Genomic DNA, 22,026 nt, shown 5'->3' on the forward strand with positions numbered 1-22,026 from the left:
CCACAAGAAACCAACACCACCCCCCTACACACACAACAGATGAGGGATGAATGAAAAAAATGGCTGTAAAGGTGGAGCAAGAAGTCAAATTGGAGATGGGATGTGCTCCTTCAGTTTTATGCTAAACAGTTGGGAATGCTCTGAAATATACTTGGGTTGGAAATCCCGTTTAAACTAAAGCACTTAGGTGAGACTGCACATTTGCATGTGGGCACACAGGAGCTGAAAGCATACCATGTCTCCTCCTTCACTTGAGAGGGTGGGTTAACTGCTCTCAATAGGAGAGGACAAATAGGGAATAGACTGTGTTATACAACAATTTAGAATTAGCACTTGAAATGGAGACCAGCAAGTTCACTGTTGAAATCATGAGTTTTCAGTGTTTTTCAAACATCTTAAATCCATGTGGAGAGCTCATTGAACAGGTGCCTAGTGACTGCCCCACACCTAGTGAAAATTCTGTGGGTTGGCTTTATACAGAACACACACTGAGAGCACATATTTGGAGGGTTGTTGACTTCATGCACATGCATGCTGTGTGTATGTATGTATGTGTTGTGTGTGTATACAGATGTATATATATTAACTCATATCTTCCCATTTCATTTTAAGCACTGGTCTAAATTCAGCCTAACTATTTTTCTGAGAAACCTTTCCTACTTCTGTAAAGAGAAACTCTGGTTCCAAAGGGGAGAAGGGGAGGCTGGAGGAGAGTCAGTGAGGATGAGATAGGAAATGGGATGATATTCATGTTGTGACTCCAAATTCTAGGGCTGATCATCAGGGTGAGTGTTAGCCTGTGGGCATAATTAATTCTTCTTGATTTCTGACTGCAGAGAGGAAAAAAGGGGAGGGAGAGGGAGCTTCTTACTATCCTCTGCAGTGAAGGTGTTTTATTTTCCCTAGCCATCTGAGCTAGGGGCACATGACTTTCCCTTCTGTTTGAGTTCCTTGGTAAAGGTGACTTAATCCACAAGATGCTTTACGAGGGCAGTTTGGTTGATCTTCTGAGAACATCAGTTTTTGTGTATGCATAGCTCCCACATGGGTGCTGAGTGTGAAAGAACCCTGCTCATTTCCTGATGGGTTAGTGGCAGCATACCCACACCCGACCTGAAACTCTATGCTTGGGGAAAGGGTAGTCAGCTGTGTGCTGGAGCAGGGCACCGACTGGGTGTCAGGTTTCCTACTGCTCTGCAGGTTGCTCATGCTGGAGTCCTGAGCTCCACCATGAGTCCCTCTGGGCTGCTGAGCAAGTGGATCTCCCAAGAGGCCCATCAGCCTGTTCCACACAAGAGTTATAGGAACTGTAGAGTCCCAGTACAACAGTCAAGACCAGCATCACTGTGGCCATCATCCAGATGACTTGCCAGTGCTGACACAGTTTGGGATACATGACTTGTAAGAAATGAACCAATTCTTCAAGTTTGCTGTCAAATGAAAAAATAGGAGAAGGGTTTAGTATATTAGGAACATTAAAATTTTTCCCCAGGTGATTTTAATGCCACTAGTCCATAGCCTTGATATTGGGAGCTACTGTGCTAGAACCCTCCTTTTTCTTGTTTGATCATTCATTCAGTCATTCATACATGCCCTCATGCATTCATGAGATGTTCATTGATATCTGAACTCTCTCTCAATCCCCAGGATACAAGGTTGGCTGACCCACACTCCCACGCATGCAGATGGGACCAACATCTTTTCTGTACTTAGTGGTATTTAGTGATCAGTTCCAAGTTATAATCTGTCCTCTGCTTTCATGTTCTGATGCATATTTTATTGTCTTCAGTTCCATATCTGACTGCGTTCAGAGTAGAAGAACTGTGCTAAACCCCCAGAAGACTCTCCATGTTCAGTGGTAAATGACAAGGAGCCAGATCAACCTCAGGAGCTCACCTCAAACCATCCTAGGGGCAACCAGAGAACTAGTAGCCTCCAGGAACCTCTCAGTGGCTTAGTCTGATGTTTTCTCAACCCCAGTAATCTTCACTCCCTATTTTCCCTTCTTCCTTTTTCTTCCCTTTTCACTCTCCCTTTTTTCTCTTTTTCCCTTTCCTCCGTCACCATTTTTCGGCTGCTTCATTCCCCTTTTCCCTCTTCCTCTCTTCCTAACTGCCTTTCAACTTTCCCCTCTCTCTTTGTGGCCTAGTGAAAAGACATTTGGTCATATGACCTTCTTTGCAGAGTCCATTCTTCTAGCTTTCTAGTGAAATCCTGGACACATTCACTAGGCTGGAATTTTTTCCTATTTCTAATCCCTGATCTATTTTTTAAAATAATATAAGAAGTAAGGATACTGAGGATCACCAAATCGAGGAGGTGAGAAAAATAACAGGAGGGCTTTATGAAGATCTGGAGGCACACATAAACACTGTAATATGCAGGACATTTGCTGAGAAGTAGACAGCTCTAATTTAGTTAGTAGAAAAAAGATTCCTTATGACTGATGGAAAGACTCAACAATACCTTCCTTGGAAAGGGACCAGAGGCTAAGAGTGCCTGCCTCAGATGCTAAGGTTCGGATTGGTTTCTCGTTCTCATGGGAACCATTTGATGGTTGTTTCAGGAACAGTTAGGCAAAGCAAAAAAGTGAGCACATTAGCTGAGGTGCAAATCTAATTATTTTCACAACAGTTGGGAAGGGACATCTTGGAAATGGAAGCTTATCTTCTTTCAGCCTTGTTTAGATTCGTTAGTTCTATTTAGATATAATTGGATGCTAAAATGCAGTCTTTCTTTGGGGCTGTATCTCCATGCTCCAAAATAAGCTTCTAGAGTGGGGAGAATCCCACTGTCATCCCACTCTGAAGTGGGACTTAAGAGGAGGAGGTCAACATCTGGCTCTGTGACTCTTAGCTGGTCCCCCATTTATAGCCTATGAAGGAGTTAGAAATAGAATTAGATTAGAAATAGAATCTCTGTATGTTGCATCTCCAAAAAAAAAAAAAAAAAAAAAGAACTAGAATCTCTGTAGAAATCAGCTTTTGATTTTTGACCTTCCATAGGGGAGAATGAGGTGGCTTCCCTCTCACCTGGGCCTAGGGAAGAGGGGCTTCAGAGATGCTGCTTGGAGAGTTTGATATGTTGAGGCTTGGGGGACATAGTAGACTGGTGTGTGCCTCACACATGAGCAGTTAGAAGAGCAAGAATCTTGCTGACATGTTTGATAGCATCAGAGTAGTGGGCCATGATATGGAAAGCTGTCCTTCTACCAATAGTGAGCCAAAGGTACACATTTCACCTCAATTGGATATAGTCAGGAGAAGGAGAGCTGACATGGGGTGTCACAGATCCTGCCCAGAAATGCTACTTAGAAGCTGAACAGTTAGGGTATACTTCCAGCTGCCCAAGGACTGAGAGGGATTTTGAGCGACTAGTTATGAGACATGCATTTGACCTCATAAAGGTTCCAGCAGCTGAGAGGACCTGGGCAATGGTGTGTATGGTGGGAGATGGGAGGAGTGGTTTTCTCTAGAGGTCCCATAAAGCAACACACTAACCAAAGTCAGCAAGTCAACTTCAACCCCCTGCCAAGCCCTGCAGATTGCTCATAATCCTGTTCAAGTAATACCTTCCCAACCCCTTCATCTCAATTCCCTTTCTTACTGTTGATCCTAGAGATCACTGGCAAAACTGGAGATGCTACACTGGCAAAACTGGAGAGGTAGAAGTGCAAGTAGGATAGAGGGAAAGAAGCCATGCTCCCCACACCTACTATAGGCTTCTTTCCTGAAGCAGATGACCTGCAGGATAAAAGAAGGGTAAATTTTAAAAGTTCAGGTTTTTTACTATTTTAGAGAACTGGCCATTTTAATTAATGAAATGAGATTATTCTTGGGACTTAAACATGACCAGAGGACTTCTGCTTTCTGAGAATTACTAGAAAAGTAAAGGAATCTGCCTAATATTGTCTAAACTCCATAGAGCAGATTTGAACAGGCAGAAAGGGCTAAAGTTTTCTGTTGCATTTTGTGAGTCTCTCTTGTTTAATGTATTACTTAATGTATTACTTAAAACATGTTGGGTTGATTCACCCAAAATTCATTTTAAAAAATAAGCTGATCCTCCAGAAAGTAATATTTACAAGGGATTACATTTTTATAAAATTGACCCTTGAACAGCACGAGTTTGAACGTGCAGATCCACTTTAATGCAATTTTTTTCAGGAAATATAATATAGTAGTGTAAATGTATTTTCCTTATAATTTTCTTAATAACATTTTCTTTTCTCTAGCTTACTGTATTGTAAAAATACAGTATGCAATTATATATAACATACAAAATATGTGTAACTGTTTATGTTATTGGTAAGGTTTCAGGTTACCAGTATACAATTAGTAGGTAAGTTTTTGAGGAGTCAAAAGTTATACTTAGATTTCTGACTGTGGTGGGTGGGTGCCCCTAATCCCCACATTGTTCAAGGGTCGACTGTACATTATTATAACAGAGGAGAGATTCAGACAAAAAGACTGGTGTTTGATGTGGAATCTCTTAAATAAGGAGTCAGCTGCAGCAATGCCAAAATTTAATGGGGGAAAATCATGTTTGAGTGCAGGTGCCTGTAGGCAACTGTGTGTCTATAGAACTCAGGAATGGATGAGGGGATTGCCTGAAATTAAAGACAATAGGCTCTTAGGACCAGCCTGGCTTTGGTGACAGAGGAGGGGACCCTGTAACTGTGAGCGAGCAGTTCATATGTTAGCAGTGTCACTTGTTATTGAGAAGATGATGCCTCACTACTGGGCCTGAGAAGGGAGAGTTACACCCCTATAATAAAGGACAAGCACCCTTCTAAGGGCTGTGCTGATGTCTGGTATTCACTACCTGAGGTACAGGCATGTTCTCAAAATCAAAAAGTAAATCTGAGAGGATGCAAAGTTTAGGAGAGAGAATGAGGCTTCTCAGGATCCACAGGACCAGGAGGATACTTTTGGACAATGGGTGTGAAAGGCAGCCATTGCTATGTGCTGCTGACCAGGAGCTGGACAGGGCGCGACCCAGGCATAGCCTTACTTTCCCTGCGGTTTCACAAAATAGGAGGGAGCTGTGGTTAGCAGATCAAATTTGAGATCCAATTAGCTGGATAAGGATTCCTGTCTTGTGCTTTGTAAACCAGACTGTTTATATTCCATGTACTCTGTTTAGTTCTCTTTTGTTCTTTCTCAGTATGTGGAAGTTTTAGAAGTTCTAGCCTGTTTGGCTATATGAAAAGAAGCCAAAGAAAAAGCTGTTGTCCAGGTCTGGGCTTGACTGCATTAAAGGGGAGGAAGACAGTATAGTGACCTCTAAAATATAAGAGCAGAGGACCCCCAAGAGGGAGAGAAGATGTAAGAATAGGATTCAGCTGCTTGGAGTAGGGACTGTACTTTCATTGTTAAAACTTGGGGATTCTTTCATTAAAGGAGGCAGTACATCCTAGCATAGGTTTGCTTTCAACAGTGAAGCATTTTCTCCAGCTCTCCTAGACCCTTCTTCCCTTGAACACTAGGGTTGACCCACGCAGGTTCAGACCTCTCTGGCTGAATCTTCCTCCAGCTGGACTCTACTGGCTGTTCCTATGTGCTTTGAAGCATATCCATCTCATTTCTAATCTTCATTTTATTACTTTATTCACTGCATGCATGTGATTTTGAGTCTGCTAGCAATGAAGGACGGACACATACCCTGTTTCAAGTTTAACAGCTGATTAGAAAATTGTTTTGGCTGGGGTCACACTGGACTCCAAGATAGCCTAGGGTCTGAAAACAAAGACTTTGGTGGTGTTCCAAGTTTTTTATAACCACATTTTAAAAAATCAAAATTAAAAACGAATAAGAGACAATAAGGCAGAATGTATGGAATTGAGGGTATGGTTAAAATCCGAGACACTCATGAGGGCACAGATACAACAAAATTCAGAACGTATACTACCTTTATCTACATGTTATATATTTCCTTCTATTGAGGGAAAAATACACTTGAAATATAAAGTACATTAAAAAAGAAAAGCCCAGATATTTCTAATCCAAACTTATCTGGTCAGCATGGAACCTGGTGGAGATTCTCCTTTGCCAACAAGTTGAGTTCTCCCCTACTTTCATATGTTCTTTCTGCCCCTGTTCTTGTAATAAACCCCCTCTAGGGCTTTAGGCCAGCTCCCTTGACCTTGGCTCTTGGCTCATGGGGATAGCTGGGAAATGAGCTAACTGTGGCTGGGCTGGGGGTACTCCAGTAAGGGTCCTTATAGTTTCTCAGTTCCTATGAGCTCTTGATTGCTGTTGGCCTCACTCTTGACCCACCTCTGACCTCCCAGATCTTGCAAACATCCCCTCGTTAACTATTTTGGCTTCTTCCTCTGCCTCCTCCCTCAACATGAGTGCCCTCCTTAGTTGCTGTTAGATGTTCACTTGGGCCCCAGACCCACTGCTGCCCTGGAGTGGGCACCTCTAGGGATGTTGTGCAATTAAATGAATTGTGACCCATTTCAGCAATGGCAAGGGCTCCAACCTGCTTCTTTGGTCCTTTTCCTCTTCCTCAGTTTCTTCTGCCTCTTCAGCTTCTTCAGGGCTTTCACCCTTCTGTTCTTCCCCCTCCTCCTTCAGGTCTTGAAGCTCTTGGGTCTTCTTTAGACCTTCCTGGTATCTGCAGGGCAAAAAGGAACAATTGAGTCTAGAAAGGCCAGGCACAGAGCATCCTTTCCTGAGTTCCTAGAGGTGGGGACTTGAGCACCTCCAATAATTATACACTTCCTGTGGTTCTACACAACAGGAAAAAGCTGGGAGGCTCTACTGAATCCCAAGGTAGCTCATGTCAGTGCAATTTCCCCTCACTCCTCAGTCATCCTTCCTGTTTATATGTGAATGTGTGACAAAACTGACAGGGAAAAAATGTGGGTACAGAGTCCTGACTGGGTTCTTATCCTACAAAATGTTCAGCAGAGAGAAAAATCTGCTTTCTGTGTAACCTGGGTGCTTCAGCTTCTCACCTATAAAGTGGAAAGGGTGGCATTTTGAAATACCCTATTTCACAGGGTATGTGAATGTTCTGAGGAAGCGTCAGGCATGTAGCTTGACCTAGGAAGGGTGACACCCATCACATTGGCTTGTTGGGAAGTTTTATGGAAGTGGCTGTCACATACTAGGCTTAGTAAAGTACTCAGTAAATGTTTACAAAGCCAATGGAGGTGTTTACTTCTGTGCATGTTTAGTATCAAAGATAATTGTGAAAGAAAAGATAGGTGTCCCAAGAGATAACCTTCTGATGTCCTTTGCCCAGGATCAGTACTCTTTTTGCTTGTCCTATAGCTGAATGTTTAAGACAAGCACAGTTTGGCTAGGACAACCTCACCGTAGTATATACGGCTGCTACACAGAAGCCCACAGGTTCTATAATGGGAAGCTGTGTCTCTCTTAGGAGCTGTGGAGAAAGGAGAAGCTCAGGATGCTATGCCTGGTCAGAAATACTTTTCTACCAGTCTAGGCTTGGGCCCTGCTCAGTACTCTGTCCCCTTAGTGACTGACAATGAGCCAAAGGTGTTATTGAATCTCAATCAGAAAAGGGGACAGTTGGAAGTTGAGGGGGCTCCAGTTTACATAAGGAAGGGATGGCAGGGGCAGTTCTAAGAAACAGGGTTACAGCTACTCCTGGGCATTGTTGATAGCAACATCACTCCTCTGAGCATGTGTCAGCAAGCCTTAGGTACCACCAAGAGGAACCCACCCAGGGGCTTTATTTCCAGACCATTCTGGGCAGTGGCAATCTGGTGGCTTTCTGCTTAAAAAGAGGGCAGTCTAATTATTGCCTAACCACACCCTCTCACCCTGCTTCCTCTTGTCCTTCCTGTGGAACAGTACTGTTCTTTCTTATGTAGTTCTTTACTGAGGTGAGGCGGTCCTAGGGCCACTGGTTGCTTCCTTAAATCCTCTTAAGAAACAGGAAAGGCCCGTGGGAAGGTATCTTCTGAGATTTACCAGGTGACCTCAGGGTGGACGAAGTCTGACTCACCCCTTGTTGTATGCTTCTTCCTCCATCCTGGCCTTGGTCTCCTGGCTAATCTCTTCCAGGCAACTCAAAGTCGGCATGGGAGCAGAGGCTTCACAATCTGGGTCCCCATTTGTCTTTCCACTAGTGAGAAGAGGGAAGTACAGGGTGTCCTTTCAGCCAGATTGGGTGTCTGAAAACCGAACCATGTCTTTGGCCTGATTCCTTTTCGGAAGTGAGGAAACTCATTCTAGGCTGTGTTCATTTCAATCCTTCTACCCTGAGACAAGATTTTTCAAAGGCCCTGGTCCAAGAATCCTCCTCAGACCTCTAAACATCAAATAATATGCTAGCTCTCTTTTTCTTCATGTACCTAAATCCATATTTATTCTTATTCCAGGAGATCTATGAGTGGACAGGCAGCTGTTGGGAGCTCCATAGCACTAAGATGAGGAAGATGGAGGTGGGCCAAATGTTCAGTCAAAGTCATTCCATTCCAGTAGTCCATATTTTGCTTCATTCATTTAAGTATCTACTGAGTACTGACTAAGTCACAGGCACCTTATAACGTACTGGGAATACATTAGATGATGAAAGAAACAGTCTTTGCCAACATGGAGCTTAGCAGGAGAGAATGCCCAAAAAGAGGAAAGAAAATAATATGTATTTAATTATAAATTGTGATAACTTTATTGAAAGAGATAAACTCTGTGCAGTGCAGAAAGTAACAAAGGGAGAATCTACTTTGATTGAGTGGTTAGAAAAGACCTCTCTGAGGTGGTTTAACTGGAGCAAAGATCTGAAAGATGAAAAGTCAGCCATATCTGTTGCAGAGGGAAGATCATCCTACGGGGAGGATGTGGATGTGTGAAGACCCTGAGACACAAAAGATGCAGATATATTTGAGGAACTGAAAGAGGCAATGAAGCAGGAGTTAACTTTTGGAAAAAATAAATTTTCAATGCCAGTGAAATATCCAGATGGAGATGTCAAGTAGGTAGTTGGATACACCAAAGTGAGTTGGAGAAAAGCTCTAGAGGCTAGAGATAACATTTGGCATCATCAGAATATATATGACATTTAAAGCCAGGGGGATGGCTAAGATTGTCTAGGGAGACAGTATGAGGAAATAGGAAAAGAAGACCCAAGACCAAGCCCTGGACATCTCTGCCCTTAGCTCAGGTGGAGAAGAAACCTACAGAGGAGTAGAAGCCAGAAAGGTAGGAGGAAAACCAGGAGAATATGGACTCCTGGAACCCAAGAGAGGAGAGCATGTCAAGGAGGAGTTAATTGTGTCACAGTTTCACTTCTGAGAGTCCAAGTCAGATGAGTACAGAGATCTATAGATTATTAGATTTGATAATACGGAGGTCAAGAGGAGCTTTGATGAAATGGTGGGAGCCAAAGACAGATTAGAATGGATTTAGTAGAGAATGAGAGGCAAGAAAAAGAAGATCTAGACACAGTAATCTGACTGGAAAGGGAAGTAGAATAGTGTGTTCTGGGATACATAGCTGAAGTGGAGGGATGAAAGCACATTTGAATATGGATAGAAATGATCCAGTAGAGGGGATGAGAGAAAGGGGTGACCAAAGAAACAAATTCTTTGAAAAGAGAAGTAAGGATAAACCTTAGAAAGGTGGAGAAACTTCTCAGTGAGAACAAAGGGGGATGGAGGTGATCTGGTGAAGGAAGAGGAGGGCTCCTATCTAATAGTGTAAATTTTCTCTTTAAAACGGAAGACAAGATCATATGCTGAGAGTGAGAGGTAGATAAACCTAGGAAGGTTTGAGAAGAGAGGAGAAGGTGTGCATGAGTCAGGTGAGAAGTGGGGAAACAAAAATGCTAGAAAATCATAGTAGGATAGCTAGGCATTTCTGGGAATCCATTTGAAGCATGCAAGCATGAGTTTAAAGGAAGGATCCTGATGGCCATGCCTTCCCTGTAAATCCTGCAGCCCACCTAAGATGTCTGAAATCCCACTGGGAGTCATGCCATGGAGGAGCCCTTGAACAAGGCAAAACAGTGAGAGAAGCTTTTCACCCAGGACTCTGAAAGACTGCAGCTGCTACCCTCTACAACCTCTCAGATAGGCTCTATCAGTGAGCCCTATATTTTCTCTTTCTTGGCATCAGCTTCTCATCCCTTAGTTTTCCTCAGACCTTGTAAAATTTACATTTCATCAGGCTGGAAACCAAAACCCATTGTGAACAAGAAAGATAACACTCTAAAAATATCAGCTATTCATAACATTTCTCCTTTTGCAAATTATATTATCCACTCCCTTCCATGTGACCTTTGCCTAATGTGCAGTTTCCTATTTGTCCAAATGATTGGAACAGAGCAGAAAAACATAGCTACAGCCAAGGGTAGGGAAGCAATTCTTTTATGAAATACATTTATATGTTAGAAATGAAATATTGGTATCAGGCTTTTAGTTTCTTTTATCTATAGCTGATAACCTAAGAGGTTAGTGACAAATAGTATGGAGGATGACAGTAGAGTATAGAGGAAATGAACCTGCCTGAGGCAAACTAGGTTTCAAATTCCAGCTGCAGTACATGCAAATTCTTAACCCTTCCTGAACTTTAGATTCCTCAACTGTAAAATGAGGGTAATAATATGTACCTGATGATGGTAGTGTAGGAATTAATGAAAAATATAAGTAAATGTTTTGGAAGATAATACACAACAAATGATGTTTATCACTATTAGTTATGTTGGGGAACAATCTGAAGTTCTTTCAAACCTGATCCATAAAAAAAAATCCAAGCTAATAAATTACCAGGTGATTATTTATATCTTTAAAGGAGAACTTGATTTATATTATTCTGACACTTCAGAATCAGAAGAATCCAAACTTTCACTATCCTCAAGGTCACCGCTCTCTAGAGACTAAAACATTTCCCTTGTAGAGCTATTTCAGTGGCCCTTTAACATAAGGATCTTCTGTCCAGGGTCCAACTGTCCCAGGTTGTGCTGATCACCTTGTCCAACCGACTCACCAATGGGGCTTCAGTTCTTAAAGTGCTTTTACATACATTGCCTCACTTGATCCTCCCAATGATAAGAAGAGCTAATATTTATCTTATGTATCAGACTCTGTGGTAAGATTTCACTTAACACTCATGAATGACCCATGAGATAGGCAATACTATTGTGGTCAAGTTAACAGGTGAGGAAACCAAGACCCAGAGAGGTTAAATAACCAGCCCAAGATTACACAATCTATGTGTGATAGAGTTTGGATTTGACCCTGTGCGGTCTGACACTTGCCCATGCTCTTGACTGCACTAATTGCCACCCAGGCAAGGTGTTACCCCATCTGTGAGACGAGAAACCCAAGCTCAGATTGATTAGGTGACTTGTCTAAGTTCACATTATTGATGCGTAGTGGGCCTGGCTGGGATTCTCACCTTGGTCTTCTAAATTCATGTCAAGATGCATTTTTCACATTTCCTTGAGCCCTCTCTTTCAATAGAAGTCTTTTTCTGGGGCTCTGAGTGGTATGGGGCTCCAGGGTATTTGCTGAGTGAAGCCATTCTGGCTGCTAGGCTGGGCCATGGCTTATGATGCTGCCTTCTTTTAAAGGGTACTTGTTTAGAATGTACGGTAGGCTGGGACAGCCTTTGGTTTAATACTAGAAGTAGGGTGGGGAAGTAGGGGAAACACAATCTGTAAAATATTTGCTGTTATCTCCTGATCCCTAGACTGAGCTAATAGTTCCTTATATATCATCTCTAACTACCTGGAAGCTTCTTGTTGTGTATCTTTAAGACTCAGCTCAAATACCTTCTCCTCTGTGGAATATTTGCTAGTGTTCTTCCCATTCCCTCATCTTCTGGTTAAAGTTGATCACTCCTTCCCATCATGTCCTCATTGCACTCCTCATTTCAGCATAACTCAGAGAGAGGGCATTTTTATGTTTTATATACCTATCCGTCCTTCCATGACTGCGATCATAGAGAGAGACTGCTTAAGTTATGATGATGCTTAGCATACAGTAAGTGCTTTAAGTGTTTGCTGAGTTACACTGACTTCACTATGGCTTATCCAGTCTGCTTATTAATTTTGTGAAGTGGGCAGGTCCTTTCTGTAAATGGCTATTTCCTGAGGACCCAGTGTTTGGGTTGAGCTGCAGGAATCTCTATTCATGGATATAAACATGGAGCTGAGCACAGCCTGTGCCCACCCTAGAAACTTCTGGGCCAAACACAGATGGATCTTGGCATCTATTCCCAGCCTGAAATCTTGCATGCTTTCTTTCTGGGATGATTCATGAAAATGAAGTTCATTGTTTTCTCATGTCCACCAGGTCAAAATTGTTTGTCATTGTGATTAGTTCTAACTAATGTGAGGGGTCCTTCAGTCAAAATGTATTGTTTAATTGGGAGTTATGTTAGAGTCTATTTTTCCATGTGGTAAACAATATTTGAAAGTGACTGCAATTCTTTCTAGTGGACAGATCTTACCTTTTTGGGTTCAGTGATGTCTCTAAATCACTCCCATTGCCTTGAACCCCTCAGAGAAGTCCAGTCCAGGGGAACTGAGCTAGAAGACCTTCCTTACTCGTGTTACTCAGTCTCAGATGCCTGGGATACACTACTAGTTGATGGAGGGCTAATTAATTCTAGAATATCAGCAAAGAGGAGTTATTTGCTATAAATATTTGAAGTCATACAAAGCCTTTAAGTAGTTTACCCTGGCTGCTTCAAAAATGTAGGAAAATCGTGGATGGAACTAGAGGGTATTATGCTTAGCAAAATAAGTCAATCGGAGAAATATGATCTCCCTGATATGAGGAAGTGGAGATGCAACATGGGGGGTTTGGAGGGTAGGAAAAGAATTAATGAAACAAGATGGGATTCGGAGGGGGACAAACCATAAGTGACTCTTAATCTCACAAAACAAACTGAGGGTTGCTGGGGGGGAGGGTGTTAGGAGAGGGGGGGTGGGGTTATGTACATTGGGGAGGGTATGTGCTATGGTGAGTGCTGTGAAGTGTGTAAACCAGGCGATTCACAGACCTGTACCCCTAGGGATAAAAATACATTATATGTTTATAAAAAAAATTTTAAAAAGTAGGAAAATGGTTATTTTAGAGATTATAGTGAAAATTTCTCAGTGATATATCATTAAATTGCCCCTTTTATGAAACCAATACTGTGCATCATTCACATCCATGGCTTTGCTAATTCCTCAGTGCACTGCTCTGTGTACACACGCTGCTTCCATCCCACACTCTGCTTCATGGCGAGCCATGAAGGTCAACAGGTCATTCAAAATAGTTCATAAAACTTCATATAAAAATAGTGCTTAAATGCATCCTCTTGTTTTCAGTCATACTGCACTTTCCTTTCTTCTAGTTGGAGTGTCTATTAAGAGGTTAAGAGCATAAGTTCTGTTACCCACTACTGTGTAACCTCAGGCAAGTCATTTCTCTGAGTTGCAGTTTCTACATCTATAAAATAGCGATGTTAATAGTTAATATTGATATTAATACCTACCTCATGGGTATGTTGTAAGGATTAAATGAGATTGTTAATGTAAAGCAATTAGAACAGGACTTGGTATGAAGCAAACATACTGTAAATAATAATAGTAAGTATCACTATCATCTTATTATTATTTCTTGACCACTCCATACTTTCTTGCTTCAGAGCCTGGAATGTTGTTAACCTCCAGTTCACCTGGTTAAACTATATAACTTTCAGGTTTCATTTTATTTTTATTTATTTATTTTTAAATATTTTATTTATTTATTTGTCAGAGAGAGAGAGAGAAAGAAAGAGAGCACAAGCAGGGGGAGGAACAGGCAGAGGGAGAAGCAGGCTCCTCACTGAGCAAGGAACCAAATGCAAGACTCGATCCCAGAACCCTGGGATCATGACCTAAGCCAAAATCAGATGCTTAACTGACTGAGCCACCCAGGTGTCTCTCAGGTTTCACTTTAAAAGTAAATTCCTAGAGGAAACATTTTCTGAGACTTCCCTCCCTCACATACACCCAGTCTGGGTTAAGGTACTCATTTTCTTCTCTCCTATTGCTTTAGCAACCTATACTTCGTTATGCTATCATCCATCACATTGTATTATAATGGGCTGTTTCCCATCTCTCTTTTCCATTACACTGTGAACTCCTGAGTATATTCTAGATACCTTGGTGATTCTAGATACCTTGGTGATTAATTGTTGAAGGAACGAATGAATAAGTCTATAAATAGTTTTTCCTACTTATGGAACTCATCATGAGCTTTATTCTTTTTTAATCCTTAAGATAAACTTCAAATATTACTCTGCATATTTTTCTATAATTCTAAATATCCCTAGACCTAGATCTAAATATTCCTTGAGTGAAGAACAATTTACTCTGAAGTGACCTACAACAGCAACACTCAGAATTCTCTTAAATCACATTGGGCAATCAGCTCTCAGGTATTTGCTTGAGAACTAGCCATAGGTAATTTGATCTTCTGATAATCTTTCACATGCTTAGCCAGTTCCCTTCCTGCCTAGTCATCATATGTTTAGGGAAATGTGAAATCACTTTAAATCTAGCTAAATATAACAATCTAGAAAGCAATGTATACTAACTTATAATGCATTTTTTTCTCCTTAATAGTATGGAGAAGGTAGCTAGAATTTATTGTACTTGCATTAAAACAAGATATGAATTTATTTTAATTCACAGATTGTCTCATTGTTGCCCTCTTGGCAATCTATTAATATTTCCAGTTTCATGAATTCAGATGAAAGTCACTTAGCGCCTTTCATAAATCCAGGAGGGGGAAGCTACTGTTAGTGTTAGAATCCTCCTCTTTTGAATATGTCCTCCCCTTTTTGCAGCCATTTTTATAGGCTGGGTGCATTCCCAATAGGCAAGTCAGCCACAGCATGGGTAATATATCATGGTGGTCCCTCCAGGTAGAAAAAAATGAGCTACAGATACCTTCCTTGAGCTTATTCCTTGACTTGTCTCAATCCTTGCTCTGTCCCTGTCTCTCCTGGTTCTAAACTCTTGGAATGGTGACGCCATTATTGATCCTCATTCATTGTCACTTCTGATTTGGGGCCAATGCTTGCTGTCCTTAATTTTGTAGCTCACTCTCTCCTACCAGGGATAACTCGGGTTCTTGATAATCTCCACTGCCTCGGAGGAAAGCTCTCAGCTGGCATGAGCAATAGTTCTATAGAGTCCAGGCCTGGCTCCACCATGATTAGTCTTTTTCAAAGAGTGAGGACATAGATCTTTGTCCTTGATTTGTTCTGTAGGCCAAGAATAGAGGAAGGGGCCTTGTTGGGGGCCTTTTTGAAGAAGGGGTTTGAGCATCCAAAGGCAGAATTAGAAGGGAGAATTTTAGCATGATTTTCACTCAGGGCATCAAGCAATCATCACTGGAGAGATTCAGAGATCATGGAGTAGACATTATGGCTCTAAGGACTTGATTTATATGTCTTTGTAATCTTGGTTACTTCCACATGGTTTTTAGTTTGTACCCTTTACAATTTCTTTGTAATGCTTGAAAAAAATAAGGAAACAAAGATAGAAACAAAAATGCCTTACACAACATGAAGGACCTTTAAGCTTACACAGAGTGAGATGTCAAAGTAAGGAGTTCTGGACAAACTTCAAGACTAAAGTGGGTGAGTCAGTGAGCGATAGGTGGGTGGTTGGATATACTAACAGGTGAGTTAAACAGGCTGAATCGGGGGGGGGGGGCAGGGTGGTGGGGATGGAGAGCTTGGGAGATTGTCTCTACTGAAAAGGGACCCACATAGAGTTTCCTGGTCAGGTCAAGCAAAACTATTCTAACAACAATGAAAAATGGAGGGCTAAAGCTGTCTTAAGGCAAAGAAGAAGGAAGAATAAAGGTGTATGTTTTACCAAGTGAGAAAAGACACAAGGTGAAAGTTCTGAGAGGTGACAGCTGTGATCCAGATGTTTCCCAGCAAGCAAATGAAAGAATTTGAAAAGCAAGTTATAAACTCTTCTGAGTATAAAAACAGCCTGCCTTGCTCTGGCTGAGGATGAAAAGACCTACAAATTGCACAGATGCCTAGAAAAATTAGGCATGGCAGACACTATTTATTGCCACTCCAGTATTTAATCTCCTGCCTGTTTCTTTACAGGATTGTAATTTTGCTCAGGAATTTTCTCTTCTTCAGTGTATCACTTTGCTTCATGGGAAGCTGACTGCCTGTCCCCATCTCCAGGGCACAGTTTAAGCCCATGATGACAATCCCATTTCCAAAGTCTGTGTTTGATTTAGAAAAGAATTATGTTCCAAATTTACTAACAAGATAAGGAAGTAAAAAAACAAAAGTTTCTGGGTTTGTTCATAAAAAAAGAAGCATGGGAAGAGATAGTCCTCTTCTAAATACTTCATGTCTGGATAGAATACTTGAAAATAGTAGCCATTTTCCACAAGCTGCTGATAAAGTCAACACACAAAGTGAGCAGAAGCAAGCAAGGAAATCGTGGAGGCCAAGCTGGGGCCTTGATATACTATACCTGGGAAAGCCCTACCTCTGGACTTACTATTTAAGACCCTTCGAGTTGGGGCTTTCTTGTATCTGTAGCCCAAAGAATCCTAACCAACAGAGAAGGTGTCTGTCTCCTCTGGGCTCTTCTGAGATTGAGGTATACTTGGACTTAGCCACAGCATCTTCCTGGTCCAGACAGCAAACTGACTCTGAAATCTTTGTGGGTCTCAGAGTCCCTCTTATTTCCTTACCTTAGAACTTAATTTGCTTTCCATCACATTTTGGGAGTGAGGATGGGAGGAAAAGTGACCTAGGAAAAATTTTCTCAGAGATCCCCAAAGTTAAGAGGAAGATAAACCAACTTACTTTTCCAAAAGTACAGGCAGTGCTGAGGTGACCGGTAGGTTGCCTTTCCCATTGGGTGATTCTGACTAGATGAAAAACAGGAGACAGACAATTGAAGATTAGCTAGGAAGGAAGAAGCCAGAGCTGCTATGTCTCTGATGATACGGGGGGCGGGGGGGGCTCTGCTATCTCAGCTCTTCCCCCACCACCATGGTTTCTGACCTGCTTCTGAACCCAGGCGTGGGGCCTTCCCTGTCCTCCATTCCTTAGTGCCCCTTGAGGCCCATACAACCTGCACCTTTTCCTTCCCCTCTTAAGTTTTCTTGAGTGAAGAATTTATATTTTGATGCCCTATTCTCAAGCAGAGCCTCAGTTTTTCCTCAGTCCCAGGTTTACTGACTTGGAGTAAATGCCCCAGGCCTCCTAGCAAACATAGGCCCATCAGTGCCTTCGAGCTGTAGCTCCAAGCATAATCCTCAGGAGAAGCCTGTCATTACTAAAACCCTAAGCCATAAGAAATGTCTTTATAATAAATTATATAAATATAACATATAATATTATATTTATAAATATAATATGTAAATATAAAAAATAAACAATGAGGTACTTTTTTTACAACAGATTTGGTTTAAAAAATGGATCTCAATTCTGGCTGTACCTTAGAATCACTGTGGTGGGGGATTTTAAGTACTGATCCAATTCAGAATCTTGAGGTGAAGCCTGAGCAATGTTTTAGAAGTATCTTGTGTGATTTTAATGTATATTCCTGGTTGCCAACTTTTAGTCTAAAAGAATATACAGTTGACCCTTGAGCAACACAGGTTTGAACTATGTAGGTCTACTTATATATGGATTTTAAATATAGTACAATATTATAAATATATTTTCTCTTCCTTATGATTTTCTTAACATTTTCTTTTCTCTAGCTTGCTTTATCATAAGAATACAGTATATAATACATATAACATGCAAAATATGTATTAATTGACATGTTATTGGTACATTTTCCGATCATCAGAAGTTTTGGGGGAGTCAAAAGTTATATGCAGATTTTCAACTGCCTGGGGGTGGGTGCCCCCAACCCTTGCATTGTTCAAGGGCAACTGCATATTTGAAAATAATATTCTTATATGTAGCATAATATTGGAGATAGGTCTATCAAACATACTAGCTAGCCCTTCCTAAGCTCCTTTAAAAAAATTTTTTTTAAGCTGGTTTGTTTTAGTGAGTGATTTGGGAATTTAGGATAATTTCATAGATGATTGAAAAAGAGGTGAAAGAAGCTATTGCTACCTACTGGAACAATAGAGCTTGAATCTACTTTACCTATTGTTTACACAATCAGATTGGCTTATAGAGTAGTGCTGCTCATGGACACAGAATAGAGAAGTAACTGAAGAAAGAATTAGAAAAGTTTTAAATAATATTAACCAGATCCACAAAAGCCTGAGATGTAGAAAATATTCTGCTATATAGGAACTGTGTATGTTTAAAATAATTGAAATGAATTTTTTTTTATTATTGGCAATAGATTCTTATTATAGAAATATAAAAAGGCATCAGGAAGAAAATAAAAATCACCCGTGGCTTTACCATTGCCCAGAGATAACTATTAATAGTTTTACATATATTCTTCCAGAATTTTCTATGTCTACACATAGAAAAAAATACTCTTTAAGAAAACCCTACAAAACAATTCTACTGTATATGCTGTTTTTAATTCCTTTTTATTAATAATAAATTATGGACATTTTTCATGTTATTTTTAACAATGCACAGAAAGCCCTTTTTAGGGCTGTCTATATTTAACCAAGCTCTTATTAATGGGCAGTCTAGTAGTTTCATTTCTAAATGCTGCAATGAATTGATGCAGGGTAACAGTGGGTTTAAGAACTTAGGCCCTGGGATCAGAAACCCTAAGGTTAAAAGCTCAGCCCTATCACTTATTATATACAATGCAACCTTCAGATATTTAAATCCATTTCAGAGTGGGAAAAAAAACCACTAAACCCACCTTGGAGGATTTTGGTTTACGCGTGGAAGGAGATAACATTTTCAAAGAACAGTCTTTGAGATGTCAGCACCTTTCTCAAGGATATTGAGTCTTCTCAGGGCAATGGAAGACATGGGGCCTCGTCTATATTGAGCTTTTTTGAGCCCATATTCCAAAATCTGTGCTGGGATTTTCATCTCCTTGTTGACCCTGCCCCCACCTGGGTCACCCCATAGTAGTGAGCCTGAGGGAGAGGTTGATAAGGGCTGGGAGGTAGGCATCATCATACTCACCATGGCTGGTAAAGAGTGGATGGGTGATGAGCTGGGAGTTTGGCTGGCAATGTTCAGGGCATTGAACTTGGGAACCACTGCAACACTGACCCTCCGGCGGGGCATGTTCTGTGGGAAGAGAAGTGACCAGGCTCACTGTCAGGGAGGGAGCAGCAGCCACAGTTCAGAAAGGTCTGGAAAATGCCTACTAGTTTCTGATGCTATAATTACATTCACTGGATATTTTGGTTTTGGGTTAGTGATGGTGTTGAGGGTTTTTGTGAAAAAATTGGCCAGAGTTGACCCAAGTTTTCTGTTAGTAGTGAGTGATTTCTCAAAATGTTCTTATTTTAGCTTATATCTGAAAGAAATGGAACAGAAATGACCCCCAGTCTCTGGGTAACACCCTAGAAAGTATATGAAAAGAATAGGACTACACCAAGATTTATGCATCATTCCATGTTCATTTTGGGGATGGTATGATCAGGGAAACCATGAATGAGGGAAGGCTGAAGGACGAACTAGCAAGTGTGGTAAGCTAAATTAGAGAATCTGTCTACAAGTTCTCTTGACACCTGTGGATTCAAGGATGAATGACTTTCTGGTGACCATGGAAACTTCTGTTGGAATCCCAGGGGAGCCATGGTATTCCTTGAATATGCATACCTTTCCCAGTGTGAGGGACATGGATCGTGCTGTTCGAGGCACCCCGTCTTCTGCAGCAAGAAGGAACAGAGAAGAGAACTCAGGTTAAGTTTTCAGAGTAGGCTCCAACAGAAAACAGATATCCCAAAACTAAGCTGAGATAGTAATTCATCAGAACTGGCCCTCAAGTGTTAGTCCAAGAGCCTAGGTGTTGGGAACACTAAATTTCCCACTATCCCCTGAGACAATTATCTGCAAAGTGGGCTTTCTGTACAGAACTTTTATCTTAAATCTTCTATGCACTATGAGAAGCCCATCTTGGACCTCATATCCACCTGACACCACTGCACAGTCTCTGGTAATACCCTGGAGAGTGTGCAAAAAACTACTTGTAGCAATACCAAGGCTTATTGGGTCATTTCTTGCTCATTTAAGAGATGTACAGTCAAGGAAATTATGAGCAGGGAAGGTACAGTATAAGTAGAGAATGGAAACTTGTTGACAGAGTGGTTTCAATAAGTCATCTATAAGACAATTTGGAACAAAGGAAACCAGCACCCTGGGATTTTAATCTCCTTTATGCATACATTAAGTGATACAATTTATATAAAATGTTTTGCAACAAAGAATACATTATATATTAATAAAGAAATTTTGCACCACACCTGGAGAATACTGCCACCAGAAAACACCAATATGTACAAAGAAAGGTTTTTAAAAGCTCACTTTCAGTTTGACGAATATCATTTGGCTTATATATCTATTTATCCTTCTTATCCATGTATATTAGATGTGTCTCTTAAGAAACCCATAGCTAGGGGTGTCTGGGTGGCTCAGTTGTTAAGCATCTGCCTTCGGCTCACGTCATGATCCCAGGGTCCTGGGATAGAGCCTCGCATCGGGCTCTCTGTCCAACGGGAGGCCTGCTTCTCCCTCTCATACTCCTCCTGCTTGTGTTCCCTCTCTTGCTGTGTCTTCTATCAAATAAATAAATAAAATCTTTAAAAAGAAAGGAAGAAAGATACACATAGCTAATTTTTCCCTTTTTATTTACTTCACTTCATTGATTTTTTTTCCTTCACACCCTGCACATTGGTTTAGAAGTTGCACATTTTAGTTCTAATCTTCAATTTTTTACACTAAACTACAAATTTTGTATTTGCTTTGCTTAAAACCATACAGTAATCACCAATATTTTATTTACTTTTTAAAATTTATTTAATTTTATTTATTTTTTATTATGTTCAGCTAGCCACTGTATAGTGTATAATTAGTTTTTGATGCAGTGTTCAGTGATTCATTAATTAAGTATAACACTCAGTGCTCATCACAGCATGTGCCCTCCTTAATACCCAACACCCTGTTACCCCCTTCCCCCATCCGCCTCCCCTCTGAAACCCCCAGATTGTTTCTCAGGGTTCATAGTCTCTCATGGTTCATCTCCTTCTCTGATTTCCCCCCCTTTGGATTTCCTTCCCTTCCCCTATGGTTCTCCATGCTCTTGCTTATGTTCCACATATGAGTGAAACCATATGATAATTGTCTTTCTCTGCTTAACTTATTTCACTTAACATAATCCCCTCCAGTTCCATCCATGTCAGTACAAATGGTGGGTATTTGTCCTTTCTGATGGCTGAGTAGTATTTCATTGTTATTATTTAGTTCTAATCTTTAATGTGTCCACTTAAATTTGTACTATGTTATGTGACTTTAAATTTTAAATTAATCAATAACTCCCTTGAATCTCAAATTATATTGCTTTTCAGTATTTTTGTTTCACTTTGTTTTGGTAATCCCATGTTATTATGACTGTTGTTTTATATAGTAAGTGCTTGTTTAGATTTACCCACATTTACAAATGTCTGATCATTCCTTCTTGCATCCTACTCTTTTTTTTTTTTAATCTTAATTTTTACCCCCCTAAGTCCATCCTTACTTGTTCTTTTGGTAAGGATTTTTGAGAGGTAAATTTTCTCAGTTGTTCTCAAAATATCTTTACCTAGATTTCAAGCTTGTGTCATAGTTTAGCTGGTTATATTTTCTCTAGGTTGACAGTTATTTTTTTCACAGCTGCTTGAAGACTTTAACTTCATTCTTTTTTTAATTCAGTTAATTAACATATAGTGTATTGTTAGTTTCAGAAGTAAGCAGAGTTCAGTGGTTTATCAGTCTTATTATAATACCTGGTGCTTATTACATCATGTGTCCCCCTTAATGTCCATCATCCAGTTATCCCATTCCCCTACCCCACTTCATTGTCTTTTGGTACTACTATTACTGTTGAGAATTATCAGTCCTTTGTAAATCCTCTCTCCTCTCTCTCTGGTTA

At 40.7% G+C, this 22,026-nt stretch overlaps 1 protein-coding gene across 1 annotated transcript in view; it reads right to left on the reverse strand.

Annotated features, from left to right (window-relative positions):
- The window catches only part of IRAG1 (inositol 1,4,5-triphosphate receptor associated 1), a 119,522-nt gene continuing 97,496 nt past the window's right edge, over nt 1–22,026 (reverse strand). Inside the window, exons 17-22 of the mRNA XM_032853472.1 lie at nt 19,719–19,768; nt 19,074–19,181; nt 16,809–16,873; nt 7,984–8,103; nt 6,487–6,621; nt 1–1,430 (exon numbers count right to left, since the gene is read on the reverse strand). Coding sequence (XP_032709363.1) covers nt 1,187–1,430; nt 6,487–6,621; nt 7,984–8,103; nt 16,809–16,873; nt 19,074–19,181; nt 19,719–19,768 — 722 coding nt within the window. The 3' untranslated portion in view covers nt 1–1,186. The remainder of the gene's footprint in view (nt 1,431–6,486; nt 6,622–7,983; nt 8,104–16,808; nt 16,874–19,073; nt 19,182–19,718; nt 19,769–22,026) is intronic.

This window comes from Lontra canadensis, unplaced genomic scaffold (assembly GCF_010015895.1).
Source record: "Lontra canadensis isolate GAN:19392208 unplaced genomic scaffold, GSC_riverotter_1.0 scaffold7, whole genome shotgun sequence".
NCBI lineage: Eukaryota > Metazoa > Chordata > Mammalia > Carnivora > Mustelidae > Lontra > Lontra canadensis.